Source organism: Suricata suricatta, chromosome 1 (assembly GCF_006229205.1).
Source record: "Suricata suricatta isolate VVHF042 chromosome 1, meerkat_22Aug2017_6uvM2_HiC, whole genome shotgun sequence".
Taxonomy (NCBI): domain Eukaryota; kingdom Metazoa; phylum Chordata; class Mammalia; order Carnivora; family Herpestidae; genus Suricata; species Suricata suricatta.
The window spans coordinates 162,455,882-162,475,934 of record NC_043700.1 but is presented as its reverse complement, the minus strand read 5'-3'; the positions used below and the strand labels follow the sequence as shown (position 1 = coordinate 162,475,934).

Sequence of the window (20,053 nt, the reverse complement as noted above, 5' to 3'; positions counted from 1 at the left end):
GTTTGCCTTCCCTTAAGATCACCTCTGTCCAGGGGGTTCTCAACTTGGAGAGCCACCTCCTGCATCAGATCCAGCTCATCCTACGGCCGAGGTTTGCTCTGCCCACGTTTTTAGGAACCTACATCTCCTAACACTTCTCAGAATTGCACTTCTATTGAAAAGGTAGATTTTCTGCTTCTACAGCATGTCAGGGCCTTCTGAAGTCCAGACAAGGACCTACAACAGTCATATCTGCCTGTTGTGCTATTTGCTTTATATTGCTAGTCCTTCTAAGTCCCCCGACTTAGTGTTTTTAGTGTCAGCCCCTGGCATTGTGCCTAGCCCGTCTGGAGTAAATAAATACTTGTAATGACGAAAATCGCTACCACTTATCCTTTGGTTTTCTTATTGGCTTCCACAGACTTGGACCTTGCTCTTTACATGTATAAATGACCCCACTGATTGCTTTCCAAGCTTCTTCCAGAAGAATGGATATAGTGCTATTTCCTAAAAGGAATGGATTTTATTCAGAATGCATGGTCTTTCCTGGAGAACAGGAGTCCCTAGAGAACAAGTAAGGAAAATGCTGTAAGTTGACGATACTGATAAATGTTATTTGATAAATACCCCCAAACTGAAATCCCAATCACCAGCCTGGCCCAGATTCCTTAGAAATGGGACCCTGTACGTGTTCCTCTTGGCCTTTCAAATAAGACACAAAATGAAAGAAAAGTTTATTATTCATATGGAAGTGAAGAATTACATATCTGGCTTCCAGATTGAGGAGTGTGTGATTATGCACACTTATTTCCATTGTTCTACACAGTTAGTTTATAGCCAATTTTTTAACTTCTTGTGAGCAATGGCATCATTATTATTTAGGCAGGCTGCAAAGTTTGTCTTTAGACTGTTAGAGACTTGTTGGTCTCCAGTGGTTTCTATGAACAGTTTACCCATATGAATGGTGAAGACAGAAGTCTTGACAATACTAATATCAAGGTGTAGAATGATAATCCCACTGAGAGTAATCTGCTTGTTCTCCATCAAGTAGTTCTTAAACTGAATGTGCATGTCCAAAAGTTGCAATATAGTATTAATGAAAGGCCACTTTTTAAGTTCTTAGGTTAAAAAGCAACTTCTAAAGTTTCTCAAATGTCTATCAGAATTTATCTATTATGTTCTCCTTCAGTCACTTTAGGTCAGATCAGAGTATGTAGCCAGGAGGTTTGATTTTTTGATTTGATTTCACTATGATTACATTCAATTTCTTGTAAGGATATGCAGACTCCAGAATCCAAACAGAAAATATGCAAAGATATTTTATCAGCTTGTGACATAACAGGAGTTACATTGAATATTCAGGGTTCCACACTACTATATAATGCTGCATTTCTTGGTTTTATTTGAAACAATGCATATTTTTTTTAGCATTTTATGGTAGGATTTTACACTCATCATTTACACAAATTACAAGGTTCTGCTTCAAGTCTTTAAAAAATTCTTTAAAAATTCAGCCCATGTGCAGCACAAGAATATGCAAAACTACTTTACATTATACACACTTTTTATCAAAGGAGATACAAAATTCTGGCTTGTAGTTTTAGACAAATACAAGAAGCTTCAAACTAGACACAAAGGGTTAACATTAATTCTCAAATATAAGTCTGCACTTTGTGTTGTATTATCTCTGAGATGTGAATATCAAATTCCTAAGGGATTGAACTCTCTCCTTTTTCAAAGGAAAACTGACAAATGTCCCTTATGTCCCTCCCAGCCATCTTAATCCTACCATCCTACTCTCCCTTCCCTTAGTGCCAGACACTTGGCTTGCATCACATTATGAAATCTGGGGGGCCATTTACATAACCTGCGGACCAGATCCTTTTAGCTATCTGCTCTCCTGCAAAAATCTAAGCAGCCACAAACAGATGTAAATGGTTCTCCTGCATTATGTTAAATATGAATTAACACTAGATAATCTAGTTGGCTGTGATGCTGGGCAATCAAAAGGAGAAAGAAATGTCCCCTACCAGTGTGCTTTTTTATTGGTGACAAGATTGGTGGCCTTAAGAATCAAGTTGTCTGATGCTAAGAGCACTTTAAAATCTTTCTAAATATACATGTCCACCGTTTCCTGGAGGGACTTCTCTGAGGCTTATGCATAGATATTCAGCATGTTGGAGGCAGTATTTTATACTTTCCTTCTAAAGGGTTATGAAGAGGCAATAAGGAAGACAGGGCTTCTCCTGCCCTTTTAAAAGATACTGTTTTCTATCACTTGTGTCCATTGTTCCCTAACCATCATCTGATATCTAAATGTGTATACATGCATATTTGAAAGAATGACCCATCTTTTACTGGGTCAATATACAGCCAACTCTTGATTATCTAGGAGATTGTGACATTTACTACCAGCAAATTTCACATTCAACATAATCATTCTTTTTGGACATAGTTCACTTTCACTGTTGTACATCCCTCAGAGGCTACCAAAGACCAAGTTCTAATGCAAATATCATTTAATGTCCTCTAACCCTCACTAGGAATGTGCACGGAAACCCAGTGAGCACATTCAGTCAGAGCTCTGGGAAAGAGCCTAAAGTACAGAATGGGGGGCAGCTACAACTCTGCGTGTGAGAAAGGACAAATTTCAAGTTCCTCCTGAATTAGCTCTTGTAGTATACTTGCCTTCATTATTTTATGATTCAAATTTTTATGACTGCCAAAATTCAAAACCTGAGGCGTAGTTACTATTTTATATAGATAAAAGAGAGTTGACTGTAACATGTTTATGACTTTAGCCCTTTCACATAAAAAGAAACTCACAATATGATAAAAAGATTAAAAAAAGACTACTGTATGACATCTAGAAGCATTTATTTTATGCAAAAACTTAAATATGATGATGTGTACACAGAGTGCACACACTACCTATGCTGAACAATATGCCAAGAAACAATATATTGATGCAACAGTCTTCTAAAATAAACATAAAAACTGAGCCCAGACTGGCAGACAAAAGCAAAATACTTATTTCCCAACAGCACAATGCTGAAAATTGATAGCAATCCTGAACACCTCCAACTTTCCTTACAAAGCTGCCAAAGTCCAACTATTTTAAAAAATTGACTTTTTCTTTACATCAATAATAAAAATCTGGTGACAAACATTATAAAACCAAATGCTGGGCAGTCTTTACTCCTTTAAAATTCCAAATATTCCAACATAATGACAGGAGTAAAAACCATTTTAAAGTGATATGCTTTATGAAACAAATAACAATATGTACATTTATTGCAAATTATATTAAACTAAAATGGAGGGGAAATCAAATATGAAGTGATATGAAATCAATAATAATTTTAATTATTTTCTCACTCTGATAAAAATCAGAAAGCAACATTTATAAAATTGCCACCACATCACTTTTCATAGCAGGGAACTGAAATCTGTACATCTCATTTTTGCAGAAAAGTAGGCAGGCAGAAAGAATTATACATAAAAGTTTCCAAAAGGAAAAACAAATATTTGATCTCTTTTCTTCTAAAAAATTAATTCAGTAGACTTCTATTTTTTTTTTCTTGTGTATCACGGGGATTCCTGGCTCTAAAATTGATGAATTTTCAGTGTCAGTGTAAGGACATCCTGTTACTTTCTTTAAAATAAAAACTGCAGCATGGAAATTAATGGTATATTATGCCTTTAAACTCCAGATATGCAGGAACTGGAACCAAGTGTTAAGCAATTTGCTTAATTATTGACTTCTCCTAAGAAAAGTCTGAGGGGAGGGGAGGATAGAGTTGCTTTTAGCCTCTCTCTCTCAAGAGTTTCTGCTGTACATTTCCATCAAAGGACTTGTGGTCATGTGAAAAGGAAGTAATAGTTTCTTTCAGTTTTCAAGGCAGAAAGTGTGTTCTGAAGTTAACTTCATTTCCTTTCAGGGACATTCTGAATCCAAGTTTTTGCAGAAGCTGGAGTCTGCTTCTGTTTGGCCTTCATTTTCTCCCTTTGCAAAGGAGCTGTTTTCTTTTTACCTTGGGGATGGGAGTAGAAGAAACCAAAGTTAGAAAAGATGTAAACAAGAAAATAAACCAAACCAGAATAATTTCATTTCTGTATTATCTTATTATCTAAAAATCTCAATTTTTTCCCCATTTTTCACCTGAGACTTGTTTTAAGAATTTTTTCTATAAACTATATAGACACAACATACCAATGAAGAAATTTTTATTTTCAGTCATTAGATGCTGCTACTCAACAGTGGATTTGCTTACAATAATAAAACAATAAAAACTATTCATCTGAAATAACGGCATGGAGCATCTGGGTGGCTCAGTCAGTTAAGTGTCTGACTTCAGGTAATGACCTCGCAGTTGGTGAGTTCCAGTTCTGGGCTGGGCTCGGCGCTGACAGTGTCAGGCTGGCTTGGGATTCTCTGTCTTTTCCTCTCTACCTCTCCCCTGCTTGTGCTCACTTTTTCTCTCTCAAAAATAAACATTAAAAAAAGTGAAATAATTAATTTGTTATTAGTATTATTTCAAAATGGTATTACAGAAGAAAAGTTACTGGGCACTATGGCAAAATGAATTTATAAGCAGCGAAGTAAGTTCTGACTTCTGAACTGGGTGAACACTTACATTTTAGTACACTAAAATCAAGGAGAAGGATTTAGCTTAATTCTGTTAAGAGTCGAATCCCCACCGCTCCCAATGCCTTAGTAAGGAGAGACATTGTGATCTCTGGAAGCGATCAGTACTGTATTAGTGTTAGCTATCATCATTCCTATATAGAAGTTTTTTTTATTGTAGTAAAATTTTTATGACCTAACATTTGCCATTTTAACCATTTTAAAGTACACAGTTCAGTGGCATTAAGTATATTCACATTGTTGTACAATCACAGGGTTTCATTTCTAGAGTGTTTTCATCTTCCCCAAATAAATTCTGTACACTGAACACTAATACCTACTTATTCCTTCCTCTTCCTCCCTGACAACCAACACTCTTTCGGTCTCTGTGGATGTGATGGCTCTAGGTACCTCAAATAAATAGAATCATACAGTTTTTGTCCTTTGGGGTCTGGCTTATTTCACTTGGTGCAATGTCCTCAAGGTTCATCCACACTATAGCCCGTGTTGGAATTTCATTCTGTTCTATGTAGTAAACTGAAAAAAAACATCTCATACTTTTAGAGTGTCAGTCAACAGACTGAATGTGAAAGTTTTCTGTTCTCTTCTGGAGTTGACAAGCTAAGAAACTGTCTGAAGGCAAGAACCTATCCAATTTGTATACATTTGTACTGCTAACACCCAGCATGCTGCTTATCACTCTTATTAGTTAAGTATTTGTTAAAAGAACAAATGAGAAGAACCAGGAACAATAGTGATGGGCCTATAAGATACTCACTTCTATGTAAGAGGGTATCATGAGCAATATAGTTTCTGGAGTAAGTTAGGTTTCACAGGGAAGCTTGGGAGACTATTTTAGATTGCACCTCTATATTTTGTTAAATTAGTGTGAATAGTCCAATCAGAAGTTTCTAAAATATGTGTGCAAAATATTTGATCTACTGTACTGAATTAACAGTAGTTATCATGAACATCTAATTTAACCATCTAACTTCATTGAGAATATAAAATCATGACAGAACTCTGTGTTTTGGCTAACACACGACTCCTGTGACCTACTAACCAGCATACTTGAGACTTCTAAGGTGCTTTATCAGTTAAGACATTTTTAGATTTTGAATAAGGCTCAAAACTATTTTTTAATCAAGACTAGTCTCTGGCAAATAAGCCATTTTTTTGGTTTGTTTAATGATGTTGGGGCACATGGGTTTTACAATGCCGGAATCAGAGACAAGGTCTGGATAATACTGACAACGTTTTCAGGAACTAAATATGTACTTGGATGTTTTGGTTAGAAGGCAAAAGGATGGTAATGACAGGTAAGGTCAGGTGGCTCAAGTGGCCTGTGTGTGATGATGAATACCAATAGAAGAGTTCGAACAGAATTTTGGAAACCCTTCGGAAAATTCTGGCAATCTTGAAGGAAACCATTCAACTTTTTTTTTTTTTTTGAAACCATTCAACTTTTATATGACTGAAAAGTATAGTAAGGGATAGAGAAACTGGAATTAAATGATTAAAAATTGTTGCAATAATTACTGAGCATTTACTCACTATAAAAGGCACTCTGCTAAGTGCTTTATATATACTAATCTATTTAATTCTTAGGACAGTCCTTTGAAAGTATTATTATCCTGTCTTACTGGTGACAAAGAGGAGGCTGAGGTTAATAAACATGATGTTCTAGGTCAAGGGTGCAGACCTAAGGAGAAAAATGCTAAATCTGTCCCCACTATCTTTCACTATTGTATTTGTTAGTCCATAAAACTAAATATGAGTAGGAGAAACACTCATTACTTGATCAGGTTTGGGCCTGGATCTGCTACTGTGAGATAGTGCAAAAGCGATCTAGAGACATTTAAAATATAAGAAAATTGAACAGCTCCAAACCTCAAATTTCATGAATGGTAATTTAAACAACGTACTTGTAAACACACATGCTGCAGGCAATATGGTACTTTAATAAGAGGAGTTAAGAAGCAGGATATACCTGTTTGTATGTCATGACATCTGTCTTCTCCATTCTGAGACCCTTTTACCCAAAAGGGAGCCCTTGATATTAAGTAAAGCCCATGTAGTTATGTGAAGGATACCAAGCAAAGCTTAATATTATCCGTGCTAATAAGAAATATCAAAACATGATATCCTAATTAAAAATTAACCGAAGGAGGGGTACCCAGGTGGCTCAGTTGGCTAAGCGTCCAATTCTTGATTTTGGCTCAGGTCATAATCCCTAGGTGATGAGATTGAGCCCTGCATCTGGTTGGGTGTGGAGCCTACTTGGGATTCTCTCTTTCCCCCCCCCCCCTCTCTGTCAGTCCTTCCATGCCCCACCCCCAAACCCTGCTCACTCTCTCTAAAAATAAACAAACATTAAAAAAAAAAAAAAAAAAGCATTGGGCGCCAGGGTGACTCAGTTGGTTAAGCGTCCGACTCTTGGTTTTGGTCCAGGCCATGATCTCGTGGTTTTGTGGGTTCATCCGGCTGTGCTAGCAGGATGGAGCTGGCTTGGGACTCTGTCTCCCTCTCTCTCTCTGCCCCCACCCCACTCACACTGTCCCCGGCTCTCTCAAATTAAACACACTTAAAAAAAACAAAATCAAAAAGCATCAACTTCGGCTCAGGTTGTAAGCTCAGTTTGTGGGTTTAAACCTCACATCTGGGTCCAAGCCCCACTCTCTGCAGTCAGTAAGGAGCCTACTTTGGATCCTCTGTCCTCACCCCGCCCCATGCACATGCTCTCTCTCAGAAATAAAATAAACATTAAAAAAAAGATAAAAATAACTTTAAAAAATTAACCAAACAGAAAAAGGAGATCTCTCTTCAAATTGGTGTCCTGGAGGTTACAAGATAAAACCAAATGCCATTATAACCTACTCAGGAAAACCAAGGGCAGTTTTCACTCCCAAGTGCCTAGGTGTTTGGGGGTGATTGGCAAAAACAAAATGTCTAAATTCAAATTTCAGAAACAATGGTATACGTTACCTTTGCAAGTCAATTTGTCTCTCTGCTGGTGTTGCCTTTTTGGCTATGTCTTGCAGTTTGGGTGCTTTGGCATTACCTGCTTCCAGACCCCCAGGGCTCTCCTGACTGACTGCAGCTCTCTTTCTTCCTTTGCCAAGAGGTTTATTTATATCATCATTTTTGGTTGCATTGCCCTGAGATTCAGACTTCGGTCGACGTCCTCTCCTGGGTTTTGAAGGGGCAGGTGGTCCTGATTCATCTACTTTCTCATCTGTTTTTTGTTGAATATTCTCTGCACCAGCTGCAGTTACTGTTCTTTTCTTTCCTCGGTCACTGCTGATGTTGCCCTGGGGAGTCTGATCAGAATTTATTTCCTAAAAGAGCACAAAACAATTCTATAAACACAAGTTCCTTAAATATCAATGATCTGTAGTAGAAGGAAACATTCTGAAAGTATTTAAAAGGAGTTGGTCGGGGCACCTGGGGGGCTCAGTCGGTTAAGCGTCCAGCTTCAGCTCAGGTCATGATCTCACGGTTTGTGGGTTCAAGCCCGGCATCAGGCTCTGTGCTGACAGCTAGCTCAGAGCCTGGAGCCTGCTTTGGATTCTATATCTCCCTCTCTCTCTGACCCTCCCCTGCTCATGCTGTCTCTCTGTCTCTCAAAAATAAATAAAAAACATAAAAAATAAATAAATAAAAGGAGTTGGAATTCCACAGCTTTTTTTAAAAAGTAGGCTTCATACCCAATGTGGAGCCCAATGAGGGGCCGAGACTCACCACCCTGAAATCAAGACCTGAGCTGAAATCAAGAGTTGGATGCTTCATCGACTGAGCCACCCTTAATTCCAAGGCTTCTAAATTCACTGCTTATATCCCTTGAGGAATGTAAACTCCTTGAAGGTAGGGCCTGAAAGTAGTGCTCATCACGGTGCTTGGCACATATACTGTATACAATAAATGCATATTAAAATGCACAGACCATATATATAGAGCAGAGAAAATCTACTTGGTTGTGCTATCATCCTCATTTTAAATGAAAAGGTCCTTTTTATTTCCTAAAATAATTTTTTCCTGTTTTTTTATTTATTTTTGAGAGACAGAGAGAGACAGCCCAAGCAGGGGAGGGTCAGAGAGAGAGAAAGACACAGAATCTGAAGCAGGCTCCAGGCTCTAAGCTAGCAGTCAGCACAGAGCCCAATGTGGAGGCTCGAACCCATGAACTGTGAGATCATGACCTGAGCTGCAGCTGGACGCTCAACCAACTGAGCCACCCAGGTGCCCCGAAAAGGTCTTCCAAAAATTTTTTAAATGTTTATTTATTTTGAGAGAGAGCGATGGAGAGTGAGCAAGAGCGAGCATGAGTGGGGTAGGGGCAGAGAGAGAGGGACACATAGAAACTGAAGCAGGCTCCAGGCTCTGACCTGTCAGCATTGAGCCTGATGCAGGGTTCAAACTCACAGATCAGGAGATCATGACCTGAGCCAAAGTCGGATACTTAACCAACTGAGCCACCCAGGCGCCCCAAAAAGGTCTTTTTAATCAGTGGTATGTTTTTAAGTTTGTTTGTTTATTTGCAGGGGGAGTCGCAGAGAGAGAGGGAAAAAGAGAATTCCAAGCAGGCTCTGTGCTCTCAGCATAGAGCCTGACGTGGGGCTCCAACCTATGAACTCTGTGACCATGACTTAAGCCACTCAGGCATCCCTACCCCTTTTAATGTTATTTTTGAGGGAGGGAGGGGAGGAGAGAGAAAGAAAGAGAGAGAGAATGAGAACGAGCGGGGGAGGGGCAGCAAGAGAGGAAGACAGAGGATTCAAAGTAGATTCTGAGCAGAGTCCAATGTGGGGCTTGAACTCATGAACTGCAAGTCATGACCTGAGCCCTTGTCAGCCACTTAACCTACTGACCCACCCAGGCACCCCAATCAATGGTATGTTCTAAATTTATCACTTTTTAAAAAGGAGAGCATGTTTTCATAATTGAATACACTATTTTCTTTTTAATATTTTTTTTATTATTGAGACAGAGAGAAACAGAGTGTGGGGGGTGGGGGCAGAGAGAGAGAGAGACACAGAATCCGAAGCAGACTCCAGGCTACGAGCTGTCAGCACAGAGCCCGATGTGGAGCTCAAACCCACAGACTGTGAGATCATGACCTGAGCCGAAGTCAGATGCTTAACCAACTGAGCCACCCAGGCGCCCCCACTATTTTCTTTACAATACATCTAACTATAACTTCTGTAGTTCTGTGACATGAAGTTCTTCAACTTCTCACTCCACTTATACAATCTAATTTTTGTCATTTTTGCTGCAGTCATTAACCTTCTATTTTTTTCTGAACTTTTTCCCTCTTCGTTTACCAAATATATATACTGTCATCTAAAATGTCAAAGTAATAAACTCTCATTTTAAAATGTATTTTATTTTTATTTTTGAGAGGCAGAGTGGAAGTGAGGGAAAGGCAGAGAGAGAGGGACAGAGGATTTGAAGCAGGATCTGTGCTGAGAGCAGAGGGCCTGATGTGGGGGTCAAACTCACAGCTTGAGCCGACGTCAGATGCTTACCCAGCTGAGCCGCCCACGCACACCTCCCCAGGAGGACTTTTAAAACAGTATTAAAGCAGGACATTCATCAAGTGAAAAGTGAAGGACTGTACACAGAGAAAAGAGGAACATAAAGTACCTGAAAGAGGGAAAGAGCTTAGAAGATGTAAAGAACTTGGACCTTAAGGAGTGAGGGGAGAGTGGTATGGGATACGGTGGGAGAAGCAAGCATGGATACCAGATCACAAAATGCCTTACAGGGCAGGCTAAGAAATATGATTTCAGGGGCGCCTGGGTGGCTCAGTCGGTTGAGTGTCTGACTTCGGCTCAGGTCATGATCTCACGGTTTGTGAGTGTGAACCCTTCACTGGGCTCTGCACTGCTGGTGCGAAGCCTTCCTGGGAGTCTCCCCCTCCCTCCCTCTCTGCCTTCCCGCGCGCTCCTAACTACCGGACTCTACATGACTGTTTGCGATGAGTCCTGCTTCTTTTAACCACCTCCCTTACTCATTCTTCATATTACAGTTTGATTTCTCTCACAAAGTAACTAATAGGAGAGAATGTCCTGATTTGTTAATATGCATATTCAGGTTACTGGATGAGTTTTATATACATAATAAATTGGTTTATGCAATAATTTCTTTGAAAGATTGGTTAACAAGAAACACTCTTTAGATTTTTATCTTCTTTTAGTATACCAACAAGATAGTTTTTAGAGACTACAAGACTTTTGATTCAGATCCTGGAAAGAAATAACACCAACTTACGGGAGATCTGTCTGGGAAGTGATTAAGTTTGGTCAAAATACAAGCCCTGTGTGTTCCAGGTGACAGCAAATTTGTTAAAATATCCTTTCGAAATGTGAAAAAGTTAAAATAAGGGTTTGGAACAATACAGTATTATAGATTAATCAGAAAGTAACATTTTGGTTTTTCAAAAATTAGGATATAAATATTGCTTATATTTTCTATTATTTTTAAAAATGTCTATTGAGAAATTTTTAAAATATTTCTTTTGAGAGAGAGAGAGAGAGAGGGAGGGAGGGAGGGAGGGAGAGGGAGGAGGGGGGCAGAGAGAGGAAGACAGAGAATCCCAATCAGGCTCTGCGCTGACAGTGCGGAGCCTGATGTGGGGCTTGAACTGATGAACTGTGAGATCATGAACTGAGCTGAATGAAATCAAGAGTTGGATGCTTAGCTGAAAAGGTCACCCAGGTGCCCGTAAATGTTTATTTTTGAGAACACACGGGCACATGCAAGTGGGAGAGGGGCAGAGAGAGGGGGAGAGGATGTGAAGCGGGCTCTGTGCTGACAACAGAGCTTGATGCAGGCATGAACCTGGGAACCATGAGATCATGACCTGAGTCGAAGTTGGACACCTAACTGATTGACCCACTCAGGCAACCCTATCTTTCCATTAAAAATATAGTTGACATGTAACATCAATTTGTAGCTTACACAGAATTTTATATCGGGGTGCCTGGGTGGCTTATTTCTTAAGTGTTCAGCTTCAGCTCAGGTCACGACCTCAGAGTCTGTGAGTTCAAGCCCGGTGTCAGGCTCTGTGCAGACAGCTCAGAGCCTCGAGCCTGCTTCAGACTGTCTCCCCCCCCCCACCCCCGCTCCTTCCCTATTTGTGCTCTCTCTACTTCTCTTAAAAATAAATAAACTTAAAAATAAACATTTATCCCTATATCATCTCTGAATACATATAAGTATGTTTATTTTTTATGGTAAGTATGTTTAAATGAATGCCTGCAGTAATATGCACTTTTGCATCTAAATTTGTTTACATCGACTGTTTATATAAGAATCCTTCAATATTCAAGACTATTGGTTTCTGGGTTCCAAGAGTTTTGACAGCGAGAGGCTCCCTGTTATCTGAATCTACTGACATACTGAAGTTCTTATAATAAACAGCAAGAGGCTGAATGGTGATGAATCTAAAAATGTATCCTCATCTATTCAGTTTGAGTTGGACACTTCAGTTGTTGTGGAATAACGGTACAGCCCTGTAGTTTATGAAACTGAGAGCGATTCCTAAAACATTTGAAGAATACTATATGTATGTGTGTATATATATATGGTGGGCAATAAAAAGATAAATGTGTCAAGAATATGATTCTGTGGGAAAAGAAGTAATAGTATTTCCATGCCATTCCTACTGAGGTAAGTTATCAGTTTCATTCTACAGTTAAATGGAAACTTAGAGAAACTCTTGAAATGAGTGGATGTAGGAAGACTCATTTTCTGGAGTGAAACACAATAAATACAGCAAGAGGTGGTATATACAAATGTAGACTATGTAGTATATATTGACTTGTTTAGTATGGGTTTCTTAACCTCTACCATGACACTGTAATAAGAATTTCTGGACGAAATCCACTTGTTAAATTTAAAAATTTACCAGGGCGCCTTGGGGGCTCAGTCAGCTGAGCCTCCGACTTTGGCTCAGGTCATGATCTCACGTTTGTGGGTTGTCGGGTTCTGTGCTGACAGCTCAGAGCCTGGAGCCTGCTCCCAATTCTGTATCTCCCTCTCTCTCTGTCCCTCCCCGCTCATGCTCTGTCTCTCTCTGTCTCAAAGATAAATAAAACATTAAAAAAAGACTTAAAAATTTACCTTATTTTTTACTGGATCAATATTCTTTACAGGAGTGACAGAAATAATTCTCACAGGATTCTCTTCATTTTCACTAACTCCAGTTTCTACTGCCTCTGAACTCTGTTCCCTGTTGAAGAAAAATAAACCAAAGCTTCTTTATTTCACTACTTGGACAGAAGGTTTACCCTCTCGCTATACCAATAAGGAAACAGAGGCTCAGTCAAATGAAGCAACATTAGCAAGATTCAGATCTTCTGTGGTTATAGGCTATTGCTCTATTTTATTGTGTTATAGATGCCATTTAACCTTACTAATGAAAGACACAAATGACTGCCTAAAACCACCTGAAAGGAAAGATTAGTTGTCAAGAAATAAAATAACACAACTATTTTAAGAATTTCTCTAGGGGGTGGAAACCCTAAAACAAAACAAAAATAAAGGAGTGTATAGTATAGTTGTTTCGTCTGTTTTTTTTTTCCTTCAAGATTTTATTTTTAAGTAATCTCTACACTCACTGTGGGGCTGAAACTTACAACCTTGAGATCAAGAGTCAGTCAGGTGACCCTCTGGTCTGTGTTCTGAATGCTTTGCAAGGGAAGGGGGCTGGAAGAAGAGGCCACAGTGGGGGTGATTGGAAACCCACCATTTCTGTAAACCACAGATGTTCCGTGTTAATTTACTTTATATTTTGGGGTTCTAATGTGTTTAAAATACCATCAACTGAATTTATACTTAAAATTCCAAGAGTAAGAATAAAATCTTTAAAAGCTTCAATTTTTAGTGTTTTTAGGAGTGGGGTGTGGTGGAAATTTTTATGCAATAGCTAACATGGCAAAAATTTGTCATGTTAAAATAAGCATGGAATATTCTTATTAAGTAGAAAGTCGTAACAATGTCATCTTAACTCATGCTATACTAATTTGAGTTAAAAATTAAAAAGCATATAAATTCAGTTTCAAGTTATATATTCATAGCTTTCCTGTGCTAAGTTTTCTTATATAAACATTTCCATATAAGTTAGTAATAATATATTAGAAATTCTTATATTTGTTCCATTTAACATTTTTACATGTAGAATGTTATACGGTTTTACAATGTAAAAAAAATTTTTTTTTGGGGGGGGGGTTATTTTTTAGATAGAGACAGAGCACAAGTGGGGGAGGGGCAGAGAGAGAGGGAGACACAGATTTTGAAACAGGCTCCAGGCTCTGAGCCAACACAGAACCCGATGCAGGGCTCGAACCCACGGACAGTGAGATCATGACCTGAGCTGAAGTCAGACACTCAGCCGACTTGAGCCACCCAGGCGCCCCATGGTTTTATAATGTAATGGTACACTCTGGATTTCCACCAGTAATTATACTAAAACTCAGGACCATTATTTTATACCAAAATGTTTCTTAAAGTCCATCTTTGTGATATAGTGCTTTAGGTAAAAATTAAAAGATGAACCAAGTAGTGAGTGATAGTAACACAAACCACTGGAGAAAACACTTGCCTTGATCGGTTTCCGGTTGAAGGGTTCAGCTCTGAATTTACATTAATGTTGCTTCCAGTCTCACCTCCAGTGCTTCTAACATATGGTTTCCTTCCTGTTGCTGATAAAGGCTTGTTTACTGCCCCTAGTACTCCAGCAGGTTTTGGCTAAAAATTATACATATACATGTCATTTTATACCTTACGGTGAGGAATTCATATAAATTTAAGACACATGTAAAAGATACTGTTTAGCCTCAGCCAAGGAATTGTTGTTACTTTGGAAAGTTAAATCCTAAATTTATTAGAAATGATAATTTTGCAAAATTGGGTTTGTCTGAATTAAGTCACAAGCATTACTTCTCTTAAAAATAACTAGGCAATTATTTAATTATTCCTTATTGCTCAATCAAAATAAACAGTGCTCCTGAAACACAGCGAAGTACATAATAACTAAGACATAATGAAATGTCTTAGAAATAAACTATTAAAAGCATATAGTAATAGTTTAGACACTGTTTTTATCAAAAACTAAATTTCTTTTGCTTTTAATTCTTTTATTTTAGGTGTCATGCTACTTTTATAGAATGTTAATTGTCTAACTCATTAATACTTAAAAATTATTTTTTAATCTTACACCTCTAAATTTATTATCACACTTTTCAAGAAAATCTGCTTTGTGAAGTCTATGTAACTTGAAGCCTACTAATACTGATGAAAATTCATGGCTGTAATTCAAAAGGGTCATTTATGGCAGAATAAAGCCTTAGAGTACAAATGCTTTAAGATGCTATAATCCACAATACAATCCCTAAGAATCAGGAAGATAGAAATCCATGGGACATTTAAAGGTTACTTTGAAAGAACACCAGAAATAATATACACATGAGAGAACAATTTCCAAGTTATCTACTACATAATACCTTTCCTGTTAACAGAAGTACTCTGGTCTCCTCTGAAATATAACTCTTGTCATTACAGAAGTCCTATCAAAAACAAAATCAAAGTGAACAGGTCTATTTTTACTGTCCAAATAAGACTTCTCAGACATTGTGCTTACAATTACATTTGGGCTAGCATATATATCAGTTCTTCAAATAAAGCATATTAAGTGAATGACATCATTAAGTTTAGCTTTAACTCAGTGACATATTAAGAAGTAGCAAATATCAGAGCTTAATTACTTAAATCATATTTTAAATAAAACACAGTCCTATTTTTCCTCCATATAGTTTAGGGCAAACAGTCTCCAGTCTATTACTTGAACTTCTTCCTCCACTCTATTATAAAATCGACTTCTTCTGGGATTCCCAAAGCATCCAAAATGGTACAATGCACATATTAGGCACTTAATATTCACTAAAGTAACTCCACCCTGGATCTCAAGAAGGTTATCTTCATTAAAAAAAAATCTGCCCTTTAATTAAAACTATTGTGTTTCTTAGAACCATAAGAAGACTGTCCAAATCACATAGGTAAATATACTGCCAAAATATAATGCAGTGAATTGTAATGTTCTTTGAAGGCAGTGATATTTACTAGTTAACAAATGAATCAAACCTAATGTGGACACTGATGGACTGTTGCAAGTTTTATGTAAAACTTAAGAATTCTTTGATGCTTCTGTTAAATGTCTTGGGAACAGCACACAAATAAACCACAATGGTGTCATATAAGTAAAATGATTTACTATGACCAAGAAGTTCATTAATTTTTAAAAAAAATTTTCCAGTTTGTTTATTTTGAGAGAGAGTGAACATGAACTGGGGCGGAGAGAGAGGGAGAGAAAGAGAGAATCAGAAGCAGGCCCTGTGTACTTCAGCACAGAACCCAATGTGGGGCTAGATGTCACAAACTATGAGATCATGATCTGAGCTGAAATCAAGAGTCTGCCACTCAACTGACTGAGACACTCAGGCGCCTTGAAATTTATTGATTTTTTAATAGCTCTTAATAGTTATTTTTTCTTTTCTAAGTCTACCTTCATATTGGTGTCACAGGAAAGAACTGATGGCTTAAATGTGCCTATAAAGAAATCACAATTTTTTGGGGGGCGCCTGGGTGGCTTAGTCGGCTGAGCGTTTGACTTTGGCGCAGCTCATGATCTTGTGGCTTGTGGGTTCGAGCCCGGCATAGGGCTCTGTGCTGACAGCTAGCTCAGAGCCTGGAGTCTGTCTTTGAATTCTGTGTCTCCCTCTCTCTCTGCCCTTCCCCTGCTCACGCGGTCTCTCTCTCTCAAAAATAAATAAAATATTAAAAAAAAAAAAGAAAGAAATCATAACTTTGGCATGTGTTCCAGGCAAAGCTATTATCTTTATTCTTTCTTCCCTTCCTTCTTTTAATTGGGGGGCGGGGGGGAGGGGCATGGGGCACAAAGGCTTTTATGAAGCTACAATAATTGTTATAAAAGTTAGGCACCTAAGTTCATTCACTTTATTCATGAAGATACTTACGACAGCCTCGCTAGGCTCATCTTACTATGCCTAGTCTTCCAGTATTTGAATTTATACTGGATTAAAAGCAACAGGAAATGAGGAAAGCTGTTCACTGAAACCAGAAAAAACTAGCTCTTTTTGAGAAGGTTAAACACTAAGTATCCGATATCCAAAAAAGCCCCAACTTAAATTAGGTATAGTGACAAACAGTAATTTAAATCTTTTTATTTTTTTTAAAGTTTATTTATTTTGAGAGAGAGAGAGAGAGAGAGAGAGAGAGAGAGAGATGGGGGTGGGGTGGGCATAGGGACGGGATGGGGAGGAGCAGAGACAAAGAATCTCAAGCAGACCCCTACCCACCAACTGTGAGATCATGACCTGAGCCAAATCAGACACTCAACCAACTGAACCGCCCAGGTGTCTCCTTTATATTTATTAAAAAAATAATGGGATCAATCTAATGAATCATGAAATCATGACCTGAGCCAAAACCAAGAGTTGGCTGTGTAAAACCAGCTGAGCCACCCAGGTGCCCCATCACTCTCTCTCTCTTTAGGTCAACAATAAAGTAAATTTAAATTCCAGGGCTCACGTAGTACTATTTTTTTGAAATTTTATTTTATTTCATTATATTTTTAAATGTTCATTTGAAAAAGAGAGAGAGAGGCAGAGATAGAGGGGGACAGAAGATCTGAAGTGGGCCCTGCACTGAAAGAAGAGAGCCTGATGAGAGGTTCAAAGTCACAAACTGTGAGATATGACCCTAAGCTTAACCAACTGAGCCACCCAGGTGCCCCTTACATAGGACTCTTTATAAAGACCAGTAAACTCAATCAGAGGTAAATAACTGCAATCTTTATTATTCTTAACAAAAACCAGGCACAATAAATGCTGAATACTAAACCATTAAAATCCATTTAAAATATTTGTCAAAGTATGACATTCAAAGTAGGAAGCTGCAATTCCTGGTATAGTCTTCTAAAATTCTCTTGGGGATGGTATTACCCTGAATACTCTTGAAGCATATCTTCAGGTTCGAGAATGTGTAAGAAAATTTTAAATATCATAGTTTTTCCAATTAAAAATATTTACGATTCTGGGTGTACCTGGTTGTCTCAGTTGGTAGAGCATGTGACTTTGTTTTTATTTATTTGTTATTATTAATTATTGAGAGAGAGAAACCAAGTATGAATGGGGGAGGGGCAGAAAGACACACACACACACACACACACAATCTGAAGCAGGCCCCGGGCTCTGAGCTGTCAGTACAGAGCCTGATATGGGGCTCGATCCCACGAACTGAGATTATGACCTGAGCCGAAGTCAGATGCTTAACCAATTGAGGCACCCAGGCGCCCCACAGAGCATGTGACTCTTAGTCTCAGGGTTATGAGTTCAAGCCCCACAATGAGCATAGCGCCTACTTAATTAAAAAAAAAAATATGATTCTGTTTTTTAAACAAAGCACAGGTAAGTTAAAACTTCAAAATACTTCCTTAAAGAAGGAGATAACTAGAAGTCTTAAAAAATTTTTGTTAAATTCTGATTATTTAGAAAAACTATAAAGAGCTTTACAGTTGCTGGAAAATTTACTTACATGGTAAACTTAATTTGTTGACAGCAGAATAAATATACTGTGTAATAATTATTACTATTTATCGAATGTTTACTATTTTACAAACTCTTAAAACCTAGATGTAATATTAATAATCATAGATATTATCACCTACATTTTAGAGAAAGAAACTGAGGCTTAGAAGAGTTAACTTGTCTAAAGTCCCTCAGGTTAGAAGTAGTTGATTAGAATACAGGTTTATCATTTGCCAAGACTAATTCCATTAATCCTAACATTTTACTTCATATAGATGTATACAGACTTATACTGTCTCAAACATTTTATTTCTTGTCTGATAAAATAGTTTTAATAAAGATTAAAATAATTCAAGAAATCTGAAAATTTTTCTTACATACTAGAAATATCCAGAAGGAATAGCTCACATAAGAATACTACCACCAAGGTTGATTTGCATTTTCCTACTCAGTAAGGTGAGAATGATATTTGTTCAGTGCTTTGGAAGACAAGCACCCATTCCTTGATACAAATACAAAGAGGTATTTTTTATACTATATACTCAAGACAATCTAGTATATGGCACTAGAGTTGATGGTAACTGAAATCTAAATCAGTTTAGTGTGAAGGCACCTGGGTGGCTTAGTTGGTTAAGCATTCAATTTTGGCTCAGGTCATGATATCACAGTTTGTGGGTTTGAGCCCTGGATCAGGCTCTTTGCTGACAGTTCAGAGCCTGGAGCAGGCTTCAGATTCTGTGTCTTCCTCCCTCCCTCCCTCCCTCAAAAATAAACAAACATTAAAAAATATCAGTTTAATGTGGTAGAACAATGAAGAGAAAAAAATTACCTTTTCAGGTTGTGTAAAAAATTTCATTGGAAGGACTGGATCCTTTGGTGAGTCTGCATTGCACAAAGCACTTTTACTATTAATAACACACAGAGCCACATCACATACTGTATAAAGTTTCTAGGGAGGAAAGAAAGAAACATCATATGTCACTTTCAGTAGTACAAAATAAGCACAAGCACCAATTCTAGCCAATGTACAAAATGAAATCAAAAGAGGGATATGTGGATATTATTTATTCCTTCAACATTTCACATATGTGTTTTGCACTTCTTATGTAGCTTTCTGGTAAACAACAAAAAAACCCTTTACCTTAATTAAATGAATGCTGAGTATGCATTAAAAACAAATAAACCTCCTGAAACCATTATTATACTATATGCTAACTAACTTGGATGTAAACAAATAAAAAAAAAACCCAAATACACCAAACCAAAGGAAAAGGAGTATCTACTTGTCTATACGTATGGTAAAAGGTCATACAATAGCAGAGTGGTAAGTTTTATTAGTTCTTACCTCCCTGCTCTGTAGAAGTTTTAATGTCCTTCTTCAGGGTAATAAACATGTCTCAAATAATAGAACTCAATTGTAATAAAATACAGTAAAACTGGCCATAAATATATATTTTTATAAACATTCTGGAATCTAACATATATTACAGAATAAGAAAAATAAGTGGGACAAGGACCATAATATTTTTTCCTTTAATGATCTAAATACCCACTGGCCAAATACATATCTTACTTCATTTGTCTTGGATTCATCTGGAGATTGGGCATCTTTTGTTAGCTTGATATTCTCTGCCATCTTCTTCATAAAGGCATGGCTATTGTTTTCATTCTTTGTCATTAAAACTTCAAGCATGAACCATAGGCACCTAAATGATAGACATTTGCCTATTAAAAAGAGACTAAATATAGGTGTTTTATATAATGGACTAAATATTTTATTGGGAAGGTCTGTTGTCTGAATATAACAAAATTAGAGTAAAATATAAATAAACCATAAAAT

At 37.6% G+C, this 20,053-nt stretch overlaps 1 protein-coding gene and 1 long non-coding RNA gene across 3 annotated transcripts in view; one reads left to right on the top strand and one right to left on the bottom strand.

Annotated features, from left to right (window-relative positions):
* The first annotated feature begins 422 nt into the window (after nucleotides 1-422).
* LOC115298364 lies at nucleotides 423-4,286 on the top strand. The gene is made up of 2 exons (XR_003911721.1): nucleotides 423-567; nucleotides 4,217-4,286. It is a non-coding gene; the product is annotated as an uncharacterized LOC115298364 (long non-coding RNA).
* Nucleotides 1,286-20,053, bottom strand: part of PDS5A (PDS5 cohesin associated factor A) — a 133,318-nt gene continuing 114,550 nt past the window's right edge. For both annotated transcript variants that reach the window (XM_029947030.1, XM_029947037.1), the window contains exons 27-33: nucleotides 19,787-19,919; nucleotides 19,043-19,162; nucleotides 15,112-15,174; nucleotides 14,211-14,356; nucleotides 12,731-12,839; nucleotides 7,592-7,944; nucleotides 1,286-4,013 (exon numbers count right to left, since the gene is read on the bottom strand). In XM_029947030.1, the coding sequence (XP_029802890.1) occupies nucleotides 4,010-4,013; nucleotides 7,592-7,944; nucleotides 12,731-12,839; nucleotides 14,211-14,356; nucleotides 15,112-15,174; nucleotides 19,043-19,162; nucleotides 19,787-19,919 (928 nt within the window). In that variant the 3' untranslated portion in view covers nucleotides 1,286-4,009. The remainder of the gene's footprint in view (nucleotides 4,014-7,591; nucleotides 7,945-12,730; nucleotides 12,840-14,210; nucleotides 14,357-15,111; nucleotides 15,175-19,042; nucleotides 19,163-19,786; nucleotides 19,920-20,053) is intronic.